This window comes from Brachyhypopomus gauderio, chromosome 3 (genome assembly GCF_052324685.1).
Source record: "Brachyhypopomus gauderio isolate BG-103 chromosome 3, BGAUD_0.2, whole genome shotgun sequence".
NCBI lineage: Eukaryota > Metazoa > Chordata > Actinopteri > Gymnotiformes > Hypopomidae > Brachyhypopomus > Brachyhypopomus gauderio.
Window position 1 is genome coordinate 30,161,670 of NC_135213.1, and position 23,874 is coordinate 30,185,543.

Genomic DNA, 23,874 nt, shown 5'->3' on the forward strand with positions numbered 1-23,874 from the left:
CTCCACACCCACTACATCACCGGCCCTGCGTATTAATTTATTGAATCTGTTGGCATCCTCCCTCCTCAGTCTGCTATCCCAGCATGTGACGGCATAGAGGATAGCATTCGCCACCACAGACTCATAAAAGACTTTTAGCATGACCTGACAGATGTTAAAGGACCTCAGGCGCCTCAAAAATTAGAGACGACTTTGTCCCTTTTTGTAAAGGGCGTCAGTGTTCTTAGCCCAGTCCAGTTTATTATCGCTGTGGACCCCTAGATATTTATATTCCTCAACAGTGTCTACACTGACCCCATTGATGGACACAGGGGTCACTGGTGCCTTGTTCCTCCTTAGATCCACCACTAGTTCTTTTGTCTTTATCACATTGAGCTGTAGATGGTTCAGCTCACACCATGTGACAAAGTCCTTCACCGTTGTCCTGTACTCATCCTCTTCACCCCTGCTGATACAACCAACTATTGCAGAGTCATCAGAAAACTTCTGAAGATGGCAGTGCATCAGTGCATGAAATAGAAGCCCTTGTAGGCTTGCACATTGCAATGGGAGTTCTGAGGTTTGCGAATGTACTGGGAATCGTACATGCAGCCATAATTTCAACTAATTTCTCCTTGTTATATATATTACTTTTTCATAATAAGAGATGTTCCCAAAACTTGGATAGCATTTTTAGTCTATTGATCAGGTTTATGTTCAAAAAGGGAAAAACAAACAAACCATAAAATTATACATATTGTATAGCATTGCTTTACAACTGTTAAGACCCACCATCCACTGCAGTGGACATAAAAAGTATTTTACTATAAAAGTATTATATTTAATTTTTTTTACTGAGTCTTGTTTTGGAGTTGCATTTGTATATTTTTTTTCATTACTGGAACATAATTCGGGTCTGAATGGGGTTAAAGAGAAGGGGTTCTGTGTCCTCTTTGCTCTATTTGCTGCTTTCACAATGGGGGCGGGGCTTTTTGGCAGTGTTTGGATTTCTCCCCTCAGCGGTTGATGAAGTGGTAGCACCCAATTTTAAACGTCGTGTTAAGACGTCTTAAGACGTCAAAAAGTATCGTCTTAACACGGCATTTTTGTATGTCTTAAGACGTCCAAATTTGACGTGTTAACACGGACGTCATTCTAGACGTTTTGACCCAAACGGGGTTCCATACATTTTGTCGTGTTAAGACGTTAAAATTTCTTAAGACGTACAAGAGTTACGTCTTAAGACGTCTAAATTAGGTAGGGTGAGTCTTAAAGGGCCAGTACTCTTTTTAAAGAAAAAGAGAGCATACTGCTCACCACCTGCTACAGTAATATAATAAAATAGCCTATTGAGATTTTGGTTTAATGATGGAGCAATGCCGTAACGGCTTACATTTTTACAAACTTAGCTATCGGGACTGTCGTGGATATGACCAAAATAAGTGTTACACGCAACATCATCTTCCCAATCCAAACGCGCATATATTGCGCGCATTACGACTTTGTTTTGACTGCTTTATCAAAAACGAAAGTATGACGTGAACACCACAGCGAGTTCGGTGTTTTTGTATCTTTTGAACTGTATGTTATCTGTTCATAAGCACTGCAGTATTTGTACAATTTTCCTTTTAAGCTGTTAGCAATAACTGGAAGACTACAAAGTTGTGTTTGTTTTGCTATTCGGAGCAACGCAAAGACGCTGCGCAGTTCAGTTTGCACAATGGCAATCCGGCGCTTACCAGAGGTGAGTTTGACTACGTTTTAATATTTCAGTTGTTGTTAAACTTGTTAAATAGATTTTTCATCCTGTTCCTTCTGCATATAATAGGTATGTGAATACTAATTAAACAAAAAACTTAATTTGACTATTTCCAAAGCGATAGAAGTCTTAATTTAAATGAATGTTTTTAAGCATGAAGTTTGAACGGTAAACCATTCCTGTTTTGAAGTAACCAAATAAATCACCTGCACTATTCGTTTGTCACGTCCACCCACATTATACTTAACGTGAATTAAATTTCCGACTTCCCTTTTTCCAGATATTCGGTGACGTGAATCTTATTGTTGATACATCTATGTTTGGGGAGCCAGATAAAGTTATTAAAGAATTTCAAAACGCGAGAGTAAAGCGACGAAGCGACGAATCCTGTTTAGTGGTTACTGGACCTTTAAAATCTATCAAGGACATTTTTGTGAAATTGTCAAGCATGCGGAGGAATCAAAAACCAAACGGAGCACATGAAGAATGGAGCAACCAGAATCACCACACCTCACCAGAACCCAAATCACCTCGCAGTACACCAGTGGAACCCGTTGAAGTCGACGTTTCTGTCTTTCGTTACATCAAAGAAAAACACGCCGCTGAACTTGATCAAATAAAACGGGCCGGGGTCGACGTCCAAATAGATAGAAAGCACGTGGCCTTTCGTCCACTGAAGGCAGGAGAGAGAATAGCAGCTCAACTAGCCAGAGAGCGCTTTGTAACGTTTTACCAAAAGATTGCAACAGCACTTCAAACCAAGACATATGATTTAAATGCCAGCCAAAATCAGGCGTTGCTCACAAAGTTCCCAGAGCTTCTAGCCAGGACTGAACAAGGTAAACATGAAGTAACACTGACTGGGAGCTACCTTGATCTAGAACGATTTGAACAGTTTATACAGAGACCCAAAACGTCTCAGAAACCAACAATACAAAGTAAGCCAAAGGACAAAAACGAAATTTGTTCTATTTGTTTGGAATCATTGGTGAAGTTACAAGTTAAGACTCTGGAGAAATGTAACCACTCATTCTGTAACGACTGCATAAAAAGGGCTTTCGCCATCAAGCCAGTTTGTCCCACGTGTGGAGTAATGTATGGTGCGCTGAAAGGCACCCAACCCAAAGGAGGGGTAATGAAGACTACAGTGAAAGCGTCTCACTTACCAGGTTATGAAAAATATGGGACAATTGTCATTAACTATTACATTCCAAGTGGAACACAAGGGGTGAGTATGGTGATGCAAAAAACCTTGACATGGTACTATAATGTGACAGTGGTACATTATGCAATACAAGAATTTTTCTGAAGTTTGTTATACAAGCATGTAAGCTTCCCAACCCTTTACTATTGTTGTGGTTGACAGACACACATTAATCTTACTCCTGTTTAATTATGGAGGACGAGCACCCGAACCCAGGAGAGCCGTATAAAGGCTCGTCACGCACTGCCTACTTGCCGGACTCCTCTGAGGGAAGGAGAGTGTTGAAGCTGCTAACACGGGCGTTTGACCAGAGACTCACCTTCACGATCGGACGCTCCTCAACGACTGGACAGAGCGATGTGGTTACCTGGAATGATATTCATCACAAGACATCTTGTTATGGTGGGCCAACCAGGTAAGCCCAGTGTGTAGAAACCACTCACAGATTTGAGAAGGCCGTTTCTGTATTATGACACCTGTTACTTTGTGTTACTATTATTTTCAGAAATATGTATATTTTTTTGAGTCGCTCTGGATAAGAGCGTCTGCTAAATATAAATGTTTTTGTTTTGTGAAAAAATGCCTTCTCCTTTCTGTCTAGTTATGGTTATCCAGATCCTGACTACCTGAAACGGGTACAAGAGGAGTTACAAGTAAAAGGAATCTACTGATGTGTTTTGTTGGTGTGCACTGAGGGGTTTTTAAGGAGCTACCAAGTAACAAGTCTTAAGAACAACAGTTAATAATACCTTAAGGCTAATGTCTTACCAGAGGTTAAATATTAAAACAAATACAAAAGTAGTACAAAAGAAACGTGCAGATTTTGTGTTTAATTATACTTGAGATTTTATCTTTGACACTATATGCTCTACAATATATAAATACTATTTGTGATTGTATTACTAGGCTAATAATCACAAATTTAAATAAAATTCTTTAAAAAAGATACCATAGGCATATGGTACCACAGGCATATACCATTCAAACAGATATGTATATGAATAAAATGAATGAATAAAATGTTTTAAACATCACTGATACTACTCAAAGCCATGTATGCTGCTCTTAGTTCTGCTTTATAGTGGAGTACACCTAGCCTGTTGAAGCACAGCTGCTGCACCTTAGTCACAAGGTAAGAGTAAACAAACATGATCTCACAGGCATCAGATGACATCAGGGCCAAGCTCTCGGATGGAGTCATGAATGATTTCAAGATTAAGATTGACCAAATGAGCCTTTCAATGTTTCACCAAACATTGTTTCACCATTCCAGAGTTAAACTAAGAATCATAAAATGGGTTTTGTCAGATCCAATTTTACTTTATTCAGTTTGCCAAAGGTACCCATACCATTATCAAAGGAACTTTTAAAAGAATCTGATCTAAAGTTCAAGAAAATGTAGGCAAAGTCATGTGTCAAAGTAAAACTGCTTAAATGAAGTCATTTTAACCATGCTATTGTTCATTGTATATTGTGAATGTTTTGAGACGTAGGCCTGTGGCTGAATTATGAATATGGATGCAATATAGCTGACATCTTAGACAGTGGCAGACAGCCTAGAATCCACCATCCTATATGAAAGCCATAATAATCGCAACAACTGCTGACTAAATGGAAATAAGAAACGAGTGGGGTTAATGTTAAAAAACATTTGTATTTTAAAACAGTCGTTATTTGTTCTATACAGAGAGATATTTGTCTTGCAGCATGAAAAACTGGGTTTGTTAGTGGTCCTTCTCAGCTGGCATCTACATGATGTATCATGTTGATGTTATTCCACAACAATGTCAAGTTGTTCTAAAGTAAGTTTCATATACAATGACGTATGTAATGTTAGTGAAACCGGTCCCTACAACATTGCTAAATCACGTGGGGTTTGAAAAAAACCATGTGATGTTAACTTGACAAAAGTATACACATAAAATAACCTTTGATGACAGCATCCACTTCTCTACATCCCAAACTCTCAAAAATGTTAAGAGCAAAAGGAAATCTAAAGGATGCTGCAGTTTGGTATAGTTGACCACCTCTGCCACATACCTCGTCTTCTGATCGAATATGCAGACTTCAGGTATGTCTGTAAAGAAGCCCAGTGATGTGTTTACAAAGGACAAAAAATGTGGGATTCATAGGCAAATTCAAATTTAATGAAGATAAACAGGTACATAAGCTACTATTTCCATACCTTGTAAAAAGAAAAAAAAGTAAAAACTGAATACAGAAAATATTTGGACTCCAGGTTATCCTGGAAGTATTTACAGTATGTACAGTATTCTTATATATTTGCCAATAATCCTCATCTGTAAGGCACCAAATGCTAAGTAGCATGATACTTGTCACTAAAATGTACAAAACCATACAAACAAAACACTCAGTGCAGTTCATGTAAAAAATTATGCTTGCAGTTTTAAAATAATTTTTTAATATGTGGAAAAAGATGAGCATTAATACTTGATTCAGTTTGTTTTAACTACAATATTGTACTAGTATAATCTTGACTACAGAAATTATCAAGAGACTTATGACATGCCAAATAGTCCTTGTCTGAAATTAATATGAAAGATTAATCAAATATTTTAGTTTACGTAAATTGCTATCACTTCAGTATTTACTGAAATATACTGAAATACACTTCAGTATTTTAAAACGGTAATGTACATTGAACAAATTAATTTGAATGTCATGGCTTTTATTAACTGAGTTTCATAGTATAAAATAACAAATATTTGACACTGTAGCAGCTAGGAAAAAGAAGCACAAAGGTTTGGAGTATGGAAAATGTATTAATAACCTCAGGCCAGGTCCAAGGCTTCTAAAACCTACTATTTTAATTTAAAACCCATTAAGAAAAAATTGCAGTGACTGGATATGATGATTAATGTTTAAATCCATAATTCAGTGATTTGGCAATGAATGGTGAATGCTGTAGTGCTCTGTGCTGATGTGGTTAATATATACTTCAATCAAGTAAAACTAAAAATATGAAGTACTTTAGTCCTTTCAGTTACTGAGGTAATTTTTGTGAAGGGATTATCAGTCTCTCAAAAAATATTAACAACATTTTTAATTGATGTTTCAAAAGCAAATTACACACAGGTGTGTGATGTTTTGAACAATTGCAAAAAAAAAGACAAAAATTAAAAACAAACAACCAACCCCCACCTCTCAAAAAACAAAAATAGCAATAGGGGTCTGTACTCTCACATCTGAAATCTTGAAAAACAAGAAGCTGCAAACACTTATTCTGCCTTAAAATCACCTTTACAAAAAGATTCATATTCAAATACTTAGACATTTTACAACTGGGCGCCAGTTTTTCTTTTATAAAACTGCTATTAACATGTCACAAATTAACTGAAGATATAAGGAAAGCTACATGCATTTTATTTTCTGTCAGTATGCCCAAATACATATTAAATACTAATCTTTTTTTCACCGGCAATTCTACCAAATTGGTAACTTAATGTCACAGTAGTCTGGTTGAAACAACAGATCAAATAGGGTTGCAGTGGAAACAGCATGGATAAGATCTTAACTGTGACTTCTTTTTGGAAACTGTAAACCAACAGCTATACCATGTAGCAGAAAAGTCACAGTCATTTGTAAACACAACAATCGTTCAGCTTTTATTGGAACCAGGAATTGCTTGCGTTAATGTATAATAGATCCTGTCTTTAAAAGGCATTTTAAGATGATGAAGATTGAACTGAAGACTCACATTAAGAAAAATAAAGTGCATATCAACACTTCAGTATACACAAAGTATCATACTTCTAAAAGTACAACTCTTAGTAAACAATGCAGGATGGCGAATTACCACAAAGGAACATCTTGTTTTCCCCAAAAAGGCCAAATAACGTCCGGTAAAAGTGTCAAAATATTACTCAAAGAATTACCTTTTTTCTTTACAAAAAATAGGAAGTCTGTCAGTTGAACTGAGAGACTTACCACATTCTTTGAAAATGTACATTTTATTAATAAACTTAGCAAAATGGCAAGAGTTTGATTAGCCAGTGTACACAAGGGTATCCATGGGGTATAAATAGTGTAGCTAATCCTGTAGATCTGAAATAATCTTCTTCTCTATACTGTGTTCTGTGATTACCAAAAATACCTATGGGTCGACCTCCTACGCTCAAATATCCAGCTTTGAGACAGGAGGACAGGTGAAGGCAGCAGTATTGCACTCGCAGTCCTTCAGCCAGTGGCAGTCTGATTGCCGATCACTCGTAAGATCTCCCGATGGATGCTGGGATCTTGTGTGTTGATGCTTGTGTCTCCCACCTGTCCGTCCTCGTAACTAGATCACAAACCAAACAAGAGCAGAAGATCACTAAAGACAAAAATAAGCTTAGGAGACCTAAGTAACAGGTTTTGGAGATGTGCCGCAAGCACTCTGGACTAGATCTAGAAGATCTAGGGCCACAAAAGCAAGCAAGTGAGTGAACGAAATTGAGTCTGCTCTATTTACTTACACAAAGAAAAATCGCGTACAGACGTGATCTGTGTTCGGAACTACCCAGATGTCACCATGCTTGTGCAAGTCCGGCGACGTTATAACTGTGGGGGTGAAAGTCACAGCATTTAGAAGAACACAGCCAGTCTATACACAGATCGTCACGGCTGTGGGGGGAGACGGCCGTACCTTCACATAAGGCTATGCACTTCAGATTACGACTCTGTAGAAACTGTGGCTGCTGACCTTTTTTTTGTGACTGCAACAGATAAAGATCATGGTTAGTTATGAGCTTCTGCCAGAAGCATTGACCTAAAACCTAATTAGATTTCATTGCGTGTGTTGTTTTCATTGAAAATCTATGTTTAACCTGCAGATGAATGTTGGTCTTGTTTGTAGCAGTCTCATCCTTTGATGTAACTTTCTGTTGTTTTTTATTCATCCCTGTGGTGAACAAAAGTAAAATATTTGCATGGACCTTTACAATTATTACTAATACTTTTACTATTTACTGCTAGTATCCCCAACTGTTTACACACAAATCATCAGTGTAATCACTTGGTTGAGGTTAGAGCAAGCAAAACAATCACATTACCTGAGTACCCAAAGGATATGCTGGACAAAGGACTGAGATAGATTCCGCTCCCATAGATGGCGCCATGGAGCTGCAAAAAACCAAAACAATTCAGGATGACGGTTCATATCTGCTGAATGAGCAAGTATTGTTTGTGGACTTTGTGGTGACCATGCATCCTGTCTTTCCAAGACAACTTTATCCATATTCCCATATTCAGTTGTTGGCATGGCCGAACACATTCAATCTTACTGTTGTGTACCTGGAGTCTTGTGTTGGATGCAACAACCAGTCCATTCCTCAAAATGGAGTGCCAGTTCTCTATATGCGATCCACTAAAAAAGACCAATACATTCTTATTTATCAGACACATTACAGTTCTTTATTTACCAAATATTTACATTTTTGTAATCTGATCATTTTTGGTGTTTATTAAACATTAAATTTTAATAATAATAATACTTTTATTTTATAAAGCGCCTTTCAAGAGACCCAAGGACGCTGAACAATATAATATACAACTGTAGATCAATAAAGATGATAAGGAAAAAAACAGATGATACAGCAAATAGTATTGGCAATATTTAAGAGACTAAAAATCAAGAGTAACAAGAATAAAGTAAAATAATAATTAAACACTAACTGACTAAAGTAGATAGCATTTATACAAATTCAAATAAATTTTTTTGAAAATATATAACAAAACAATGGATGTACACAATTGAGTAATGCTGCCTGATATTAGGCAAGCTTAACTCATAAAAGTCTTCTTATACTGGCAACTTAATATATACCTGCTGAAATGTAAAGGCCATTTCCAGAGGTGTAAGCATGATGAAGTAACAAGTCATCCTTGTAAGCAAAGTCTCAGAATGAGGTATTATAGCTGATGTCATCCATTCAATTACCACCTTGGCAAAATTTACAGTGTTTACATTCTTATAGCTGTCACCAAAATGTCGGAGTGACAGCCATGACCTCTGTAAATTGTAACTAAACATTTCAGCATGGTCCAGCTCTGGTAGCCATTAAGGAAGCTTCTCTATAAGGAGCAGGTCCTTGCTATCTGTCAGCCATTATGCACATGCACACAGGCAGTATATAGAAGGGAGTGGCTGAGGTGAGGGGTTTGGGCGGAGGCGGCAGTACTGATGGGTGCTAGTAAAATCTTTCACTGGCCAAGTTTCTGACAGAACTTAGCAAAGCATCAACTACAAAAGCTTTAATGGAGCGCCTAAACAGTAATGGTGATGGCGTCATGGGTGGAACTTACTGGAAAGCGAAAGTACTTCCAAAGAGGCCTTTGGCAGCTCTAAAATTGGATTCTTTGGCCGGTGGGCTGCTAAGCAGGAGGAACTGGTGGGGGGTGTGCATGAACTTCAGTTGCTGTTATGACAGAAAGAAGATATGAGAGGACTAGGACGCTAAGCTTTCATCTGTGTTCTTTCTTCCTCGGTGGTTATGCGGGTCTAGTCATGGTCTGAGGATTTCAGCTTCTACAGAGATTTTGTGAAAAATTAGGCTTGGTGTTGCAAATTTCTCTTGCTGACTCATAGTTCCCTCAACTAGAGGCAAAGCACTGGGGTTGTACCAGAAATATTAATTAGTAGTACACTTTAGAACTTTAAATGGTTCCAGAAACTGGCTTGTCGCCATATATACGAACAGCCCTCAAGAAATAATTACTTAATTTGAGTTTTGTACAGATTTCAGGTGAGTGTATGAATTAAGGAGGCTTACTCTTGTCACCGGTAGCTTCACTATGTGAGACCTGTTACTGGATATGACCCTGTGAACAAATATATTTAAAAATACATAAATACATGATAGCAGTCCATCATTCTGGTGGTAAAAATTGCATTAGAAACAGGAAGTAGAAGCAGCAAAGCCAGAGGAGGTGCATTTACCACTGCAGTAGTGGGTGAGCCAGTGGATCAACTCTGTCCATCTGCTTCTTGATCTCTAAATATGGAGCCTATTTGGCACAGTTTCAACACCAAAGTGAACTTTCCCCAGGAGGTCATCATTTGCTGAATGTTAAAAGTTTTTGTCTAAGGTATGTTAAATGATCATTCAAAAACTTTGAGACCTTATGAAAGGGACAATTTTTGGATACCTGGGTCATTTCTCTGATGGACGTGAGGCTATCAAGGGCTCTCATAACTCGATCATAGTCCTTTTTCTAAGAGAAAGCACAGGGTGATAATAGAGTGAGTTCCCAGTAGAAGTACAGCATAATGTCCTCTAGTAGTGGAACACTAAGGCAATCTGAGAAGACAGACAGAATGTTTTTATGTTTTCATTGTCAGCTGAGTGTACAGACTGTTTGGTCTGCACCGCTCAGTAAACAGCACAGAGTGCACTCTTAGCGCATTATAGCAGACCTCACAAATGCTATAGTTTTCATTCTCATTATGTGCATGTAATAAATGGTGCAGATGAAGGTATTAAAGCGTACCCTGGGGTTGAAGGCCAGGGTCTGAGGGTCACTAGGATCCACCACAGAGGGATATGGCTCAAAAATGACTACTTTCCTCGGGGACTCCAGTGCAGAGCGGCACATGGAGACCAGCAAGTCGACGACCTATGGTTAGTTTAACATAACTCAGATGATCAAAGGAATGCTCATAGCAATAGCTAAAAATAATGTTTGTGTGAGAGTGATTGCGTGTGTGTGTGGATTCTGGAGCATGTACCTGGGCACCTGTGGCGATCTCGTCAGCAGCTTCGTTCATGACCCCTAGCGTTTGGAAGGCAAAGACACACAGCTCTCTCTCACACACTGTGGGCTGCATACACAAACACACACATACAGACACACACACAATTACTTCATTAGCAATAATATGCTGGCATACAACATAACGTTTCAGTTTTAAAACTCTCAGCAAGAGATTTTAAGATTTAAAATCTTGGGTTTTACTAGAAAATTATTATTTGAAAAATACAAATCATGTGATAACACTTCTAAAGAAATGTTGCAATTCATGACTTAGGGCTTACATGGAGGACTTAGAAAAATGAAATGTGTTACACTTGTCAAGTATCGCTTTGTCCTCCATTAAAAAAATAATAAAGTACAGCTATATAAACAACTCGTGTCATTAACCCATCCTGGATACTCAAAATCAATGGCAACCTGTGCCATATGCGTACACATTTAAAACAGAGATGGACCAACTTTGGGTTAAGGGTAAAATACTCTGTTCATCCCTAAGTTCGCACTTGAGGTTTTGTGTTCTGATGTGCATGTTCACATGCATGTGCTTTCTGGAGTTCAACTGTAATTACAAATTTAGTCATATGGCATGACTGACTGACAGGGGCCATAAAAAATTTTAGATTATTAGGAGGTGAGGTCCAATTCGTGTGGCCAAAAATCTCTGTGACTGTAATTCTATATCTAATATTTCATGTTCAGCGTTCATCCTGCAGTGACTTTCAGCTGTGTGTGAGCTCCTCTGCTCATACTGTAGATATGAACTGTCACGATACAGGGGTCCCCTGCCATCCGCCTCCGTCCACAGCGGCAGTAGTTTGGTGTTCTGTTGTTGGTGCATTGTGTTCATCCCTCAGGTGGGCGGGGCCTATTAAAATCCCCGGCACCCGAGGGTCATTTGAATGTCTTTGTACTTTTTATTTTGCACTCCTCGCCCATCACACGAACACTTACTCTCAGCATGGGTCCATTTTGGAACACGTGAGGTTCGTCGCACACCACGCAGAACTCGTTCAGGACTGGGATTCTCTGTTCTGCATACTCCATAGTCTAGGATGGAACCACAAGTCACACTTTTACCATTGAAAGAATTCTAACTGCTCATCAGACAACTGGTAATTCCAACCACCTTGTTGATTTGGAATGTATGCGTGGTGGTCAGTGATCACCTGGACAAGAAAGCCGCGATCTCTGGGTGGTATAGACTTGGCTCCATTGTTTGGCTAGTCAACAACAAGAGAAATGTACAATTGTATACTTTACATTACTTTAATTCAAGTCATGGTCAATTTCTTTAGGATAGGATAATTAAGAGATAAGTGAAAAAAAATGTTTATAAACTCAATATGACAGTAGCGAGTGAATCTAACTTTGCTTGGTAACACACACAGACAGTGGAATTTGTATTCATTACTACAGATCAGTGATCCAAAATTGTGGGTTGACATTCCAGTGCATATGTTAGCAAGTAAACATCTTATTCAGCTTTGTCGGTCCAGAAAAACAGCGATAATGGTGCAGAGATGGTGTAAGCCTTGGAAACTCTGCCGTACATAAAGTGTGAGTGTGTGGAAGTGTGTCTCCTCACCGGTGGCGTGGAGGAGAGTGCTGGGGCCAGGATGCCGATGAGCCCTGAGGTAAGCGAGAGGCGGCGGCTCTCTCCGGCCGGCTCCCTGGGCCCCTCACCCTTGCCCGCCTTGGTGCTGCTGGAATAGGAGCGACTGAGCAGGCGGTGGTGGTGCTTCAGGCCGTCCAGCTCCTCAGTGCGCGTGCTGCCCGAGCACGAGCGGCTCAGGAGACGGTGGGCTTTCGGGATGCCTCCTCCGTCGGGCCCTCCGCCCACCACAGGACCGGGGTCGCACCTGTGCTCTCCGGGGCCGCCGCGGGGCAGAGGGCGGTGGGGTCTCTGGCCGGCGCACTCGTCGGGCCCGGGCGGCCCGGGGCACGGCCTGGGTGGGAGTCGGCCGGGGGGTTTGAGGACCGACGACGGCTCGGCCGACAGCGAGGGGCCCAGGAGTTTACGCGGCTTGCCGACGCAGCCGTCGGCCTCGGGCTTGGTCATGGCCGCACAGGTGCGGCGGAGGAGGCGGTGCGGCTTGGGGACGCCGTCTGGTTCAGGCTTCAGCTTCTTTTTGTTCTTCACGCAGCCGGGAGGGGGATAGCTAGGGGACCTCAAGCAGCACCAGCACAGATGGGTAATTAGAAAATGTAAATGAGGGAAAATTCTCTCCTATGGTTATTCGAGCTGAATCTCACAGAAATTATAATTTTTTGTTTGAAATCTGTCTTCACTGGGCAATAATTTGCAGACTGATTACAGACGAAACCAGTCTTTCCATTAAATTCTGAGATAATAAGAGACAAACCATTATTCCACAAGACAGGATTCTTGACACAAATCAAGACATTAATTAATGAGAATCTCTGACGCATGTCAGCGCTAATTTGAGTTTCTCAGTAACTGTGGGGACAAAGCTGTTGTGGTTTGATCTTTCAGAGGATCGGAATTGGTGAATACATTTCCCAGAATTCTTCTGGTATGATGTCTTCACTCATCAATGTCCTTTAGTGGAATCTAACATTTTATCTGAGGATTCATTTACCTGCCCCTCTACCCATATTCTCTCATGTCCCAACCTTATCTTCCAGAGTGCCGTACTTATTTTTCACTATGAGGGTACATGCACTCCCTGGGAATCGACCACTAGATCTTGGTGCTATTCTCTCCATCACAGTACATAATGAACTCCAACAAGTCAATAAGCCTAGCCAATGTACTGCAAAAACCAGGTCTGAATGAAGCTCTCCTCCTGGATTAACTTGCGCGTCTTGGCTAACCAGCACGCAGCAGCTATACGAGGAACAAAGACAGCGGCAGAACGGCCTTAGATACCCAAGAGCACCCACTCTCATCACCACCAGATGCGGGTCATTACATTTCACACCCGCGCGGAAGCTATGGTGCAGCACCTCTGCTCTTACCTGCGGAGAGTGGAGAAGATGTGCAGGGGGGACTTCACCTTCTTGTCCGTCAGCTTTTTGCTGTGCGGGCGGTTGAGCTTGTCTTTAGTATGCTGCTTCCACTGCTGTGTGACAAAGGTCTGCATTATCCTGGGACACAGAGGGAAACGTGTGAACAAGACAAGGCTGAAGTCTAGGATCTATTAGGAAATGAACACTATAAAATGTCACTCGAAACAAGTATTAGGATGTATTAAAAAACGAAAAATAAAAATCGTACTTTTTCAGCTGATGACCCAGTCCAAACCTGTCTTTTGTGGACACTTGAAATACATCAACGGTGGGAACTGTGAAGCACATCGCAGAACTAGAACTGAGACTGAGGGTTAACTAAAGCTTCTCTTACTGATAAGCCCTCCTGTGCCCAAGTGCATGAGACATGTTTATATTAAATTTTCCTATATAATATCAAACTGTGTGTGTGTGTGTCTGAGCCTGACAAAGTGAGGGAGAGGTCTGACCTGGTCCATTCAGGTACTGTGTAAGGGAGCAGTGAAGACGTACAATAACAGGTTCTGTCCGGATCACGTCCCAGGCAAGAGCAATTTCCTCCTGTAGAAAAATAGTTCCAGATCTGCACTCTGACAGGGCTGTCATGCACACACACACACACTAAACAGTTCCAAATCATTACAGATCATTTTACAACCCAGTTTAAGTTATTTAATATAAGATGGTATACTTACATCTAGGAAACTGACATCAATGTGTAGATCAATGTCTACATCATCAATTGCACCATATTCCCTAAAAGGTAAAAAACAGGAATTGCTATGGCTTCTGATAAACATAAACTAAAGTTGTCTATAATACAAAGCATATAGAGGCTATCATTAAAGTCATCCAGCTATTTTAGAGTCCTTTTTTAAGAATTTAGATTACTTCCATCTCACAAAATCCTACTTAACTGTCCAAAAATCACAGACACAGCAATACAAGCCTGGTAAGATCACAAGGTTGCGTGTTATAAAATTGCCTTTAAAGGTTATGGATGAGGAACACAATATCCGTTTGACAGTTGATCACTGCTGTATAATACTTGAAGTAAATGAATTCATCTTTGCTTGTTGCAGCATGCACACACATATAAACTCATGTGAAAGCCAGCAAACTGATGACACAACTATTTGGTGTATTGTCGGCAAGAACACTAATGGGCCCAGTTCCCCTGCTCCAACAGCAGACAAAAGTGGCGTCAAGCGTAGGAAAGTGAGGTTGTGTTTTGCCACTCTTCACGAGTTTACGCAGAGGACCCAGAAAGACACTACAGGCCAAAGAAAAGCGGTGGAAAGGTGAATTCTCCCTTGTGTGTTATGCTCACATGGGGAGTTGTGGTGCGAATATGTTTACTGGATATATGTATCCGTCTCCCGGTTCTTCAGACGTGGAGTGGTACATGTGATGATGAATATGAAACTGCTCTCAGTGTGTCTCATCCACACACACTCCACAATATTACACTGTCTTCAGTAAACATCTTATTCTCACACTCCACAATATGAAAATGCCCTCTGTAAGTGTGTCTCATCTTTACATTCGTGTCTTTATCGCTGTGTGGCGTGAAAGTCTGGCTGCTTTAACACAGCAACAAGTGTTCAGCCACGCCCAACACTGCCTAATGGGAAGAGCAATTTCCTTCACACTGGAGGAATCCAGCATCCAAAAGGATCATTTGCGGGGAACCCCTCGCTGGATGTCGCCGTCAGAAGGACTCCAGGTAAGTGAACCTTCTCTTTGATGCCAGCGCTGGAGAGTGCTTGACGGCACACGAGGTTTGTTTATCTTTAATGGAGGGAGTGCTCACCAGGACAGCTGGTGAATGGACTCACACTGTGCTGAGGGACGAGCTGGCAGACACCTGCAAAGGTTTTCTCCTCCTGTAATTTAATTGCTTTGATCTGATACAACCTGGGCCAGCTCAGGTTCTGCTGCTCAAGCACCAATGTCCTGGCCAAACCAACTCTGCTGGCTGTGCTCCCAGATTCTTTCACTCAGGTCCTCACATTCCCAACCTTCTCTGCCCCGTTGCTCATGGTCCCAGCCACCCCCCCACTCAAGCCCTGCTCCCCTCCCTGACTCCATGAGTTTTTTGGGGGGGTTGAGCTTCCCTTCAGATCTCCCCTAGCCTCTGCATTGGTGGGACTTCTAGTTTCAGCAGATTGCCAGTGCTCTTTCAACTCCTTTTGTATAAACTGATGTTTCTGCTCCAGTGTCTCATCCCTTCAGTGCCAAGTAAGTTGACCTGGTCTCCTGGACCTACCAGCATCTTTCATAGGCCCTCTGCAATTTCCATTCCTGTCCTGGTTCTTGTTCCTGTTCCTGTGCCAGCTCCCGTTCCTGTCCCAATACATTTATACCTTCGTGACATTTAACAGATGCCCTTTTCCAGAGCAACTTACATGTTTATCAGTATGACAGCAGGTATAACCCATGACAAATGAACCCATAACACTGGTGTTGCTAGCACCATGTTCTACCTGAAGTCCTGGCTCTTGACCCTGCGCCAAATCCAGCCTCAGGTCCTGCCCTGACTCCCACATCAGTTCCTGATCCTGCTCCATAGTTGTTCCTGACCGAACATGTCCTGAGTCCTGCTCCCAGCTCCACCAGTCCCTAGTCCTGGTCCAGTAGTCAGATCTCTCTTCAGCATCTCCACGTTAAAGGGAGTGGATCTGCTGTGGTTCACCGTGTGGTTTTGTTTTGGATTTCTTTGTAATTTTGTCTGTGCTCTTGTAGTATTTTACCCTCACCCATCAGTATTTGTAACTTTGTCTCGTTTACCTCTATTTTACCTGTGTACATAATGTGGTCTTGTTTGGTTGGACACTGTATCTCTGGCTTCTGATTCCCTGTGGTTTTGCTATGTCATTATGGGGATATATGTATCTGTCTCTCAGCTATATGTATCTGCTGGCAGACATGCCTGCATGTATGAATTCTCATTCGGCTGTGGCATTTTGTTTCTGCTCGAGTTATTTTAGGTGATCATAAGATCATCGCGATGACTTTGTAGTGATGCTTGGAATGAACTGTTGCCATGGTTACACATCATTTTATAAACCGCTAACAACCAAGACATGTGCAAAATATGGGTATGCCAGATAAAAATCTTTCTACCTCAAAAACCTTTAAACGTGTTTACACACATGCATATATACACACACACACACACATTCACATATATGCAATCCCTTGAATAAAAAAAAATAATTTACAACCATTAGGATAACATATTAGGTTAACTGTGAAATTGTTCTTTTGCACTCAATTATTCCTCTGTTCTAACTCTCAACCGCTCCAGCTCTGAAATCAGACAATTTAATGCTTGTGGCTCAGAAATTAATTCAAAGTCTCTGCAAAGGCTTTACAGCAACTACATATTTTTGAGGACACAGGATGGACCAACTACATCACATTTCCATGCGCTGGAGTCAGACCCAAATCTCAGTACAGTCTTTGCCTACAATGCAAAGGTCAACCATGCATAACAGCTAAGTGAGACAAGTCAGCAAAATGTCTGAAGCAAAAAACTGAGTGTTTAGCTGTATGTGTGTGTCTGGATGCCTGCAGTCTTCAAAATCAGGTCATCAAGGCCCAGTATTCAAAATACATGCTTTTAATAGATGTTTTAGCCTGGAGTCGGTGTTGAAGCCCAGTAGCAGATTTTCGAGATGAATCATTTTCTTAGTAACAGCTTGGCCCCATTTGTTATGATTCCCTCTTAGCCTGTGTCCTCAAGCACTCACGTTTTCCCGGGCTGCTACGGACAGCTGCTTGTTCTGGTTTGCCACTAAGCGAGCCCGTGTTATCAGGCGTGCAGAGGGACGAGCATTGAAACAGCATTTTCTTAATCTCTGCCAGTCGTTGGAGGCTGATTATAAAACAGGTGCGTGACAAGCCTGCCCGTATAGAAGTGCTGGGAGCACCACCCGACTGCAGTCCCCAGAGCGGAGAGAGAGAGAGAGTCTACACCTTCAGCAGTGTCCTTCCATTGTTTAGGGACGACAGACCAGGCAGGTGGATGCTTTCGAGCTGAGAGGGCTGGACTTCACCATGGCCTGACCTTCAGAGCGCTAACCCCTCCACTGGGCTGGAGGTGGAGGGGTGGGGGGAGGACAGCTCTGGGTGCCACAACCCATAAATCATGGCCCCACGGTGCATAGGCACAGAAACGCGTGAGGAGGACATCCAGGCCATGTCCATTTATCTAAGTGACACAGAGCAAGGGCAAGCTGCTTGAAGGGTGGAGTGAAGGGTGGAGTGAAGGGGGACGTGCCATGGCACGCTGCTGTATCCTTCTACCCCACACACACAGCTGCAGCCACAGAGGAAAGCCGCCGGGCTTGATGGAGTTAAACACGTCGACTTCTGAGTGAGCGGCTCTCCCAAGGCGCTGAGAGTAAGTAACACATTTCAGCTCTCTCGTTTGGCGCAATTCGAATGCTTAAACAACTTCTTCAGTGGTTTACTTGGAAGTGGCAGAGCAAACCGTTCCGGACCTGTCTGCATAATGCTGTTGTTACGTTTCTCCGCTTTGGGTTTCTATAATTCATTGGTGCCGGGGAGAAATAACATGCACTCCTCGCTCATGATGAAGAGCACGGAGGGTGAGGGTGGAGCCTGCGGAAATTTCAGGAGCTGCATGACAACAAGAGGGTCGCAAAGCAAATCGAAAAAAATCGAGATAATTGCTCCTGCTTCCTCTTGCAAAAACCTACACCTCAGATTTCCCCTACAAAAAAAAACTACAACTAAAAAAGTTTTTTTTTTTATGAAAAGAATTATATAGTTTAGAATTTTCTCTTGAAAAGTGTGATGGAGTTTAGTTTTCTCATGAAAAGTGAGATATAATTGAAATGTTTTCCATTGCAAAAAATGTTTCCAGCTCCTGCTTCTCCAATGTCACGTTGTGTTCTTCGTGACCCATATGGATCCACCTCCTGTAGGATCCACTTCCCATAGGATCCACCTCCTGTAGGATCCACCTCCCGTAGGATCCACCTCCCACAGGATCCACCTACCGTAGGATCCACCTCCCATAGAATCCACCTCCCATAAGATCCACCTCCCTTAGGATCCACCTCCCACAGGATCCACCTACCGTAGGATCCACCTCCTGTAGGATCCACCTCCCGTAGGATCCACCTCCCATAGGATCCACCCCCTGTAGGATCCACCTCCCATAAGATCCACCTCCCGTAGGATCCACCTCCTGTAGGATCCACCTCCCATAAGATCCACCTCCCGTAGGATCCACCTCCCATAGGATCCACCTACCGTAGGATCCACCTCCCATAGGATCCACCTCCTTTTGCTTGTAAGTAAAAAAGGGAGTTCCACGGCACAGTATTTCCCAGACTCAGTCATGGAGAAGCCCTACATGCACAAGCTAATTAGCAACCGCTTCGTTTGTTTGGATGTGCTTATGTAGGGAGGGTGCCAAACCCTGTGATGCGGCAGCTCTCTGGGAGCAGGATGCAGAGAATTCACAATGATTTAGAGCTTCGCCGTCACAAGCCCTCTCTGCCCGCGGCCAGACGAGCACTCCACCCCGGAATGCTAAGCTCGCTAATGATGGCGTACAGACAACGGCTGAGCTCTCATTCAACATCCACTTCTTTGGCATTTGGTGGTAACGCCTCCTTAAATTCCATCAGTGCAGATATTGATGGAAGAAAGGCAACTCCGCTCGATTAGTCCTTCCTGTGGGTGGTTTTAAAAAGCTCTGTTCATCTCCACTTTTTAAACTGAAACCAGCAGGAACTGTGGGGAATACTCAAAAGACATCCAAATCGTTTTGAGCCATGAAGCCCTGAGTGTGAGTGAAAGAGTGGGTGAAGTGTGAGCTGGTGTGTAACTGGGTAAAGGTGGGGCCCCCGGACTGTAAGGACAGGTACCTGAGAGATACCGCATGATGACCAAATAAGTCCCTCACGGCTGACAGGTCAGCCTCCAGCTGGGGGTGTTTGTGAAGCTCTCCGTCATAATTCACCTGTCAGGGACAAACCACACAGACGCACGCACAGGTCAGCCACACATAATGCTATGGGCACACACAGCAAAGTATAGATAGCAAGACTGTCATTCAGTTTTGGCCAAGGAACCTGGATTTTGTCAACCTTGGGACACAGTCACAAAACGTCCCTTGATATAATTCTACTTTATCTTATGTCAGGTGACATTTTTTGATCTGCCATCTTGAGAGTGATTTTTTTAAAACATCACTGAGATAATGAAAGAGACAGAAGTTCAACAGTTAGAAGAAACGAATGTGGAAGGTGTACCAAGAATCTCTCATGAGATTCATGAATGAGGTTTATGTTCAAAGCTAGTCATTGGATGCCTCAAACTGCAAGCTGTTATATTTTAAGTCAGAGAATGACAAACAGGGCCTAATCAACAAGACCTCCTAACAATCTGTGAAGTGATAAAATACCAACTAATAACACAATACGATAGCTTTGCTAGTTTGACTCTGATGCTTTGGTTAATGTAACTGTAACATTGCTTCCAAATATCAAAAGTGAGAGAATATTATAAACACAAATATCCATTGCCATTTCAGCATTTAAATCCCTGTAGTTGGATTTGACTGAGTGCAAACCTACTTTTATTCTTCATGAATACTTTAACACTTTCTTTTGCAAGCACCAAAGCTCTTTCTTCTGGAAGAATGAGAGTTTTATCTCACCAAGTAACTCACACAGCACTGCCTCCCTAACTCACCTTCTGTTCTCTGAAACTAAGAGACTCATAACAGAGATCAGGCATAAAATAATTAACATTTTGATTTAATATGAACAATCGTCCAGCCTGGTAATTACTGTCCTTTTCCTTCTTTACACTGCACGGGTTTTGAAACACCTGATTAAACATGGTAGTTATATTTTCTAAAGAGTCTGGTCAACGTTAAGTCGGGCATACACTGCGCGATTATCATGATGATTATGCCTTTGTACATGACAGTCACAGACTGTTAAAGATTTCTTTGGGTGGGAGTTGAAATTTCTGGTCTTTGAACGTGTCTTGTGTCATTCTCCTTGGCAGCTGATTCAGTGTTACTGCAACTAAGACCATAATTATCTACCAGCAGCGTCAGACCTTATGCGCTGTGACCGTTGCTACAACGCACATCTGAAAGCAACCAACAGGCTGACTACTGTACAGCAGTCCAGCAAAATGACAACAAAGTATGTGGCCCTCGAATGTTTTGGAAAAAATAATTTGCATATGGATGACAAAATCCACATATCAGAATGCTCCAGCATCACAGGTTTATGGCCAGAGATACAGCATACAGTCTGCCGTTCATCATAGTCTGACTTTCATCATATACTGTAGTCTGACTTTCAGCATATAGTCTGACAACTTTCAGTATAAAGTTTGACTTTCAGCATATAGTCTGACTTTCATCATATAGTCTGATTTTCATCATATAGTCTGACTTTCAGCATATAGTCTGGCAACTTTCAGTATAAATTCTGACTTTCAGCATATAGTCTGATTTTCATCCTATAGTTTGACTTTCAGCATATAGTCTAGCAACTTTCAGTATAAAGTCTGACTTTCATCATATAGTCTGACGAATTTCAGTATATAGTCTGACTTTCATCACATAGTCTGACTTTCAGCATATAGTCTGACTTTCAGCACAAGTAAGTGTGGTATGGAGCAAATGGACGAGGCCACTGGAGATGCCAGTGGTAGTACAGTGTTGTCTGACTGAACGTGTGCAAGCTTTCTGAGAGTTAATTCAGACCTCTGGACATTTCAGATGCTAGTAACACATTACTAAAGCTACTTTCTTCATCACACCAACGATGCCAAAGCAGTGTCTTCCCCCACCAACTCACAATTTATTTTTTCAGAAATTTTTTGTTAAACCTTAAAAAAACAGAATCTTTGGCTCTGACTGTTGTAAAAGTTGACTGTTAAACTTACTGTTGTAAAAGAGTTAAACACATTTAAATGTTAAGGAAGGCCCCTGAGAATCAACCTCAATTCTTGCTGAACACCAAGACAGGGAGGTAAAGATTAACACACAGGTCTGTCACAAATACAGTATCATATCTGTGTATTAAATGACCCACTGTGTCAATCTCCCCCTCAGACTGAAGGCAAGGCATGACCACTCTCTCAGAGGTTGGGCAGGGTGGTGTGCCACAGAGGTAGGTCTGTGGTGACAGAGCGCTCCCAGAACATTGTCAGTGCTAATGGGGCCACACTGCCCTGAGTGAGCACCAGTGTGCATTCACAGGCCGGCTGAGGACATTAGGGCAAGCATCACCATTCGGACGACAGGCCGCCAATCAGTCAGAAACGACCGCCATGGGTCCAGCCCACCGAGGGTTAATCGAGTTCAGTCTTGCGAGCTCTGCCATAATGGATCTCCTCCAGTGAGTCAGCATATGGGTCATTTATGACTGACTCACTTGTGCAGACATTCATTCACATGACGGAAGCTTTCCTTCTCCCTCCCTGATGAATGGGCCAATGGCCTTCTCTAGCAAAGAGCGCCCAAAATTATTTTATATGAGCCATTTAAGGCACTGGGGAAATTTAGCATGAAATTCAAAGTGTCCTTGGCCGGGGTTGGCTACGAAATCCGTTTTCTTTTTTCACATTCACATTGCTGGGCACCTAAGTGCATATTAAAGTTTAAGCTTGAGTTCAAAATTTCAAATGTCAGACTGCAGGTGGTGAGAGAGACCTGTCATTAGTCACCTGTCATCTGACTCCTTCCAACTCCTACTCTATGCTCTTATTAGTCAAGAGCTTTTGGGTTCACTGGGTTTGTCTGAAATGGTTTATCCCTGCTCTGTGAAGCAAACATTTATTTTTTAATGTCTCCAATTAGATGTAGATGTTTCAGTGAGGGTCATCTGAACTTGCCTGACCACCATAGTAGAACTCTTCAGAGTCATTATCACCCTCCGAGTCCTCCTCTATGGCATAGTGGCACTGCAAGATAAAAGCTCACAGTCATTTCTCATAGCAGTTCATCCGCACTTCAGTTCATCGCAGTGCATAGAATTGACAAATGAAAAGAAGACTGAAGGCGCAAAAGACTGAAATCTGTCTTACCGTATTTTTGTCGATCTGAAGCTTCGACTTGATGGAAAGACAGCTGGTGGCATCATTATTGATCCTTATCTCTGCAGAAAATGCGAAACCAATCATGATAATCAGCCCAGAATGAGGCAGTGATCCACATTAGCATATTCTCTTCTACATATTGCGCACATTTGTCAGCGTGTAGCCAATTGAGGCATTAAACATATTAAAGAAACTGTGTCAAATAGGTACACCGAGTCTAATCAAGGCGGCATATTTCATTGCCAAAAGCATGGCTGGACATAGGCTAGATCAGTTCTACTCCAGAACCCCAGTGGCAGGTATCATGTGCCATTCCCAAGGGCAGGCCATGCAACAGCCAGGAATAACTAATACGCGTCTCATTCAGCAGTTACCAGGTTCTGGCCTAACCTCTCATTTTGTACCTGTCTTCACTAGCAGGATCTGAGCCCCCAGTGCTCCAGGGCCTCCAGGGCCCGAGGCGCTGGTGTTCCAGCACCTTCTGTGGGCCTAGGCACACTGCTAATAATTAGAACAGTCTGGCACATGGTCTATAACAGTCATGCCAAAGATAAAGTGAGACTGCTGAGAGTTCGTGTTTTGTCTCGCTGATGTTATGCTGACAAACACGTGTGGCGAGCTGTGGTGAAGAGAGGTCAAAGCTGCAAAACTGGAAAGGCATACGCTTCGGTTCTGACCTACTCTGCAGGGAAATGTCAACCATTTTAATTAGACCTGTGCAAGGTTATGAAGTGTGAAAAGCAAAATAGATGCCGTGTTAAATTAAAAGGGATGCAGTTTGGGATTTACGTATTTCAGATTTAAAACTGGAAGAAAACAACATGAAATTTGAAAGAAAAATGTTCCAAAGCATTTTGGACATTCTGTTGGGATGAAGTTGGAGAAGACATGTCTGATCTATACATATTAATAATAAATGCAGACACATCTGATAATATTATAAGTCAACTACTTGATGAATGATATATTTCTGAAAGCCTAACCACTCCTCTTCATAAGAGGTTCTGAGAATTATGCTCTATCTAACGGACATGACGGACCCTCTCATTTGGGAAGAGAGAGAAGT

The 23,874-nt window shown here is 41.9% G+C and overlaps 2 protein-coding genes across 2 annotated transcripts in view; one reads left to right on the forward strand and one right to left on the reverse strand.

Moving 5' to 3' along the window:
• Positions 1-1,474: 1,474 nt before the first annotated feature.
• LOC143511050 (uncharacterized) lies at positions 1,475-3,976 on the forward strand. The gene is made up of 4 exons (XM_077001063.1): positions 1,475-1,723; positions 2,019-2,966; positions 3,140-3,357; positions 3,544-3,976. The coding sequence occupies exons 1-4, from the start codon at positions 1,700-1,702 to the stop codon at positions 3,611-3,613; spliced, it is 1,260 nt and encodes a 419-aa protein (XP_076857178.1). The 5' UTR covers positions 1,475-1,699; the 3' UTR covers positions 3,614-3,976.
• Positions 3,977-5,991: 2,015 nt separating this feature from the next.
• The window catches only part of parp8 (poly (ADP-ribose) polymerase family, member 8), a 30,432-nt gene continuing 12,549 nt past the window's right edge, over positions 5,992-23,874 (reverse strand). Inside the window, exons 5-26 of the mRNA XM_077001065.1 lie at positions 22,797-22,867; positions 22,605-22,673; positions 19,610-19,704; positions 14,399-14,459; positions 14,174-14,264; positions 13,933-13,999; positions 13,674-13,802; positions 12,280-12,862; positions 11,861-11,914; positions 11,646-11,741; positions 10,669-10,761; positions 10,431-10,556; positions 10,089-10,154; positions 9,880-9,947; positions 9,713-9,761; positions 9,246-9,358; positions 8,235-8,307; positions 7,994-8,063; positions 7,769-7,842; positions 7,588-7,657; positions 7,418-7,502; positions 5,992-7,242 (exon numbers count right to left, since the gene is read on the reverse strand). Coding sequence (XP_076857180.1) covers positions 7,140-7,242; positions 7,418-7,502; positions 7,588-7,657; positions 7,769-7,842; positions 7,994-8,063; positions 8,235-8,307; positions 9,246-9,358; positions 9,713-9,761; positions 9,880-9,947; positions 10,089-10,154; positions 10,431-10,556; positions 10,669-10,761; positions 11,646-11,741; positions 11,861-11,914; positions 12,280-12,862; positions 13,674-13,802; positions 13,933-13,999; positions 14,174-14,264; positions 14,399-14,459; positions 19,610-19,704; positions 22,605-22,673; positions 22,797-22,867 — 2,306 coding nt within the window. The 3' untranslated portion in view covers positions 5,992-7,139. The remainder of the gene's footprint in view (positions 7,243-7,417; positions 7,503-7,587; positions 7,658-7,768; positions 7,843-7,993; positions 8,064-8,234; positions 8,308-9,245; positions 9,359-9,712; positions 9,762-9,879; positions 9,948-10,088; positions 10,155-10,430; positions 10,557-10,668; positions 10,762-11,645; positions 11,742-11,860; positions 11,915-12,279; positions 12,863-13,673; positions 13,803-13,932; positions 14,000-14,173; positions 14,265-14,398; positions 14,460-19,609; positions 19,705-22,604; positions 22,674-22,796; positions 22,868-23,874) is intronic.

What these genes read in the sequence shown, in the direction of transcription:
- LOC143511050 (XM_077001063.1), top strand. Translation starts at nt 1,700, where the DNA reads ATGGCAATCCGGCGCTTACCAGAG. An exon ending in CAATCCGGCGCTTACCAGAG is followed by an intron (nt 1,724 to 2,018) that starts GTGAGTTTGACT and finishes CCCTTTTTCCAG; the next exon opens with ATATTCGGTGACGTGAATCT. An exon ending in TTCCAAGTGGAACACAAGGG is followed by an intron (nt 2,967 to 3,139) that starts GTGAGTATGGTG and finishes TTAATTATGGAG; the next exon opens with GACGAGCACCCGAACCCAGG.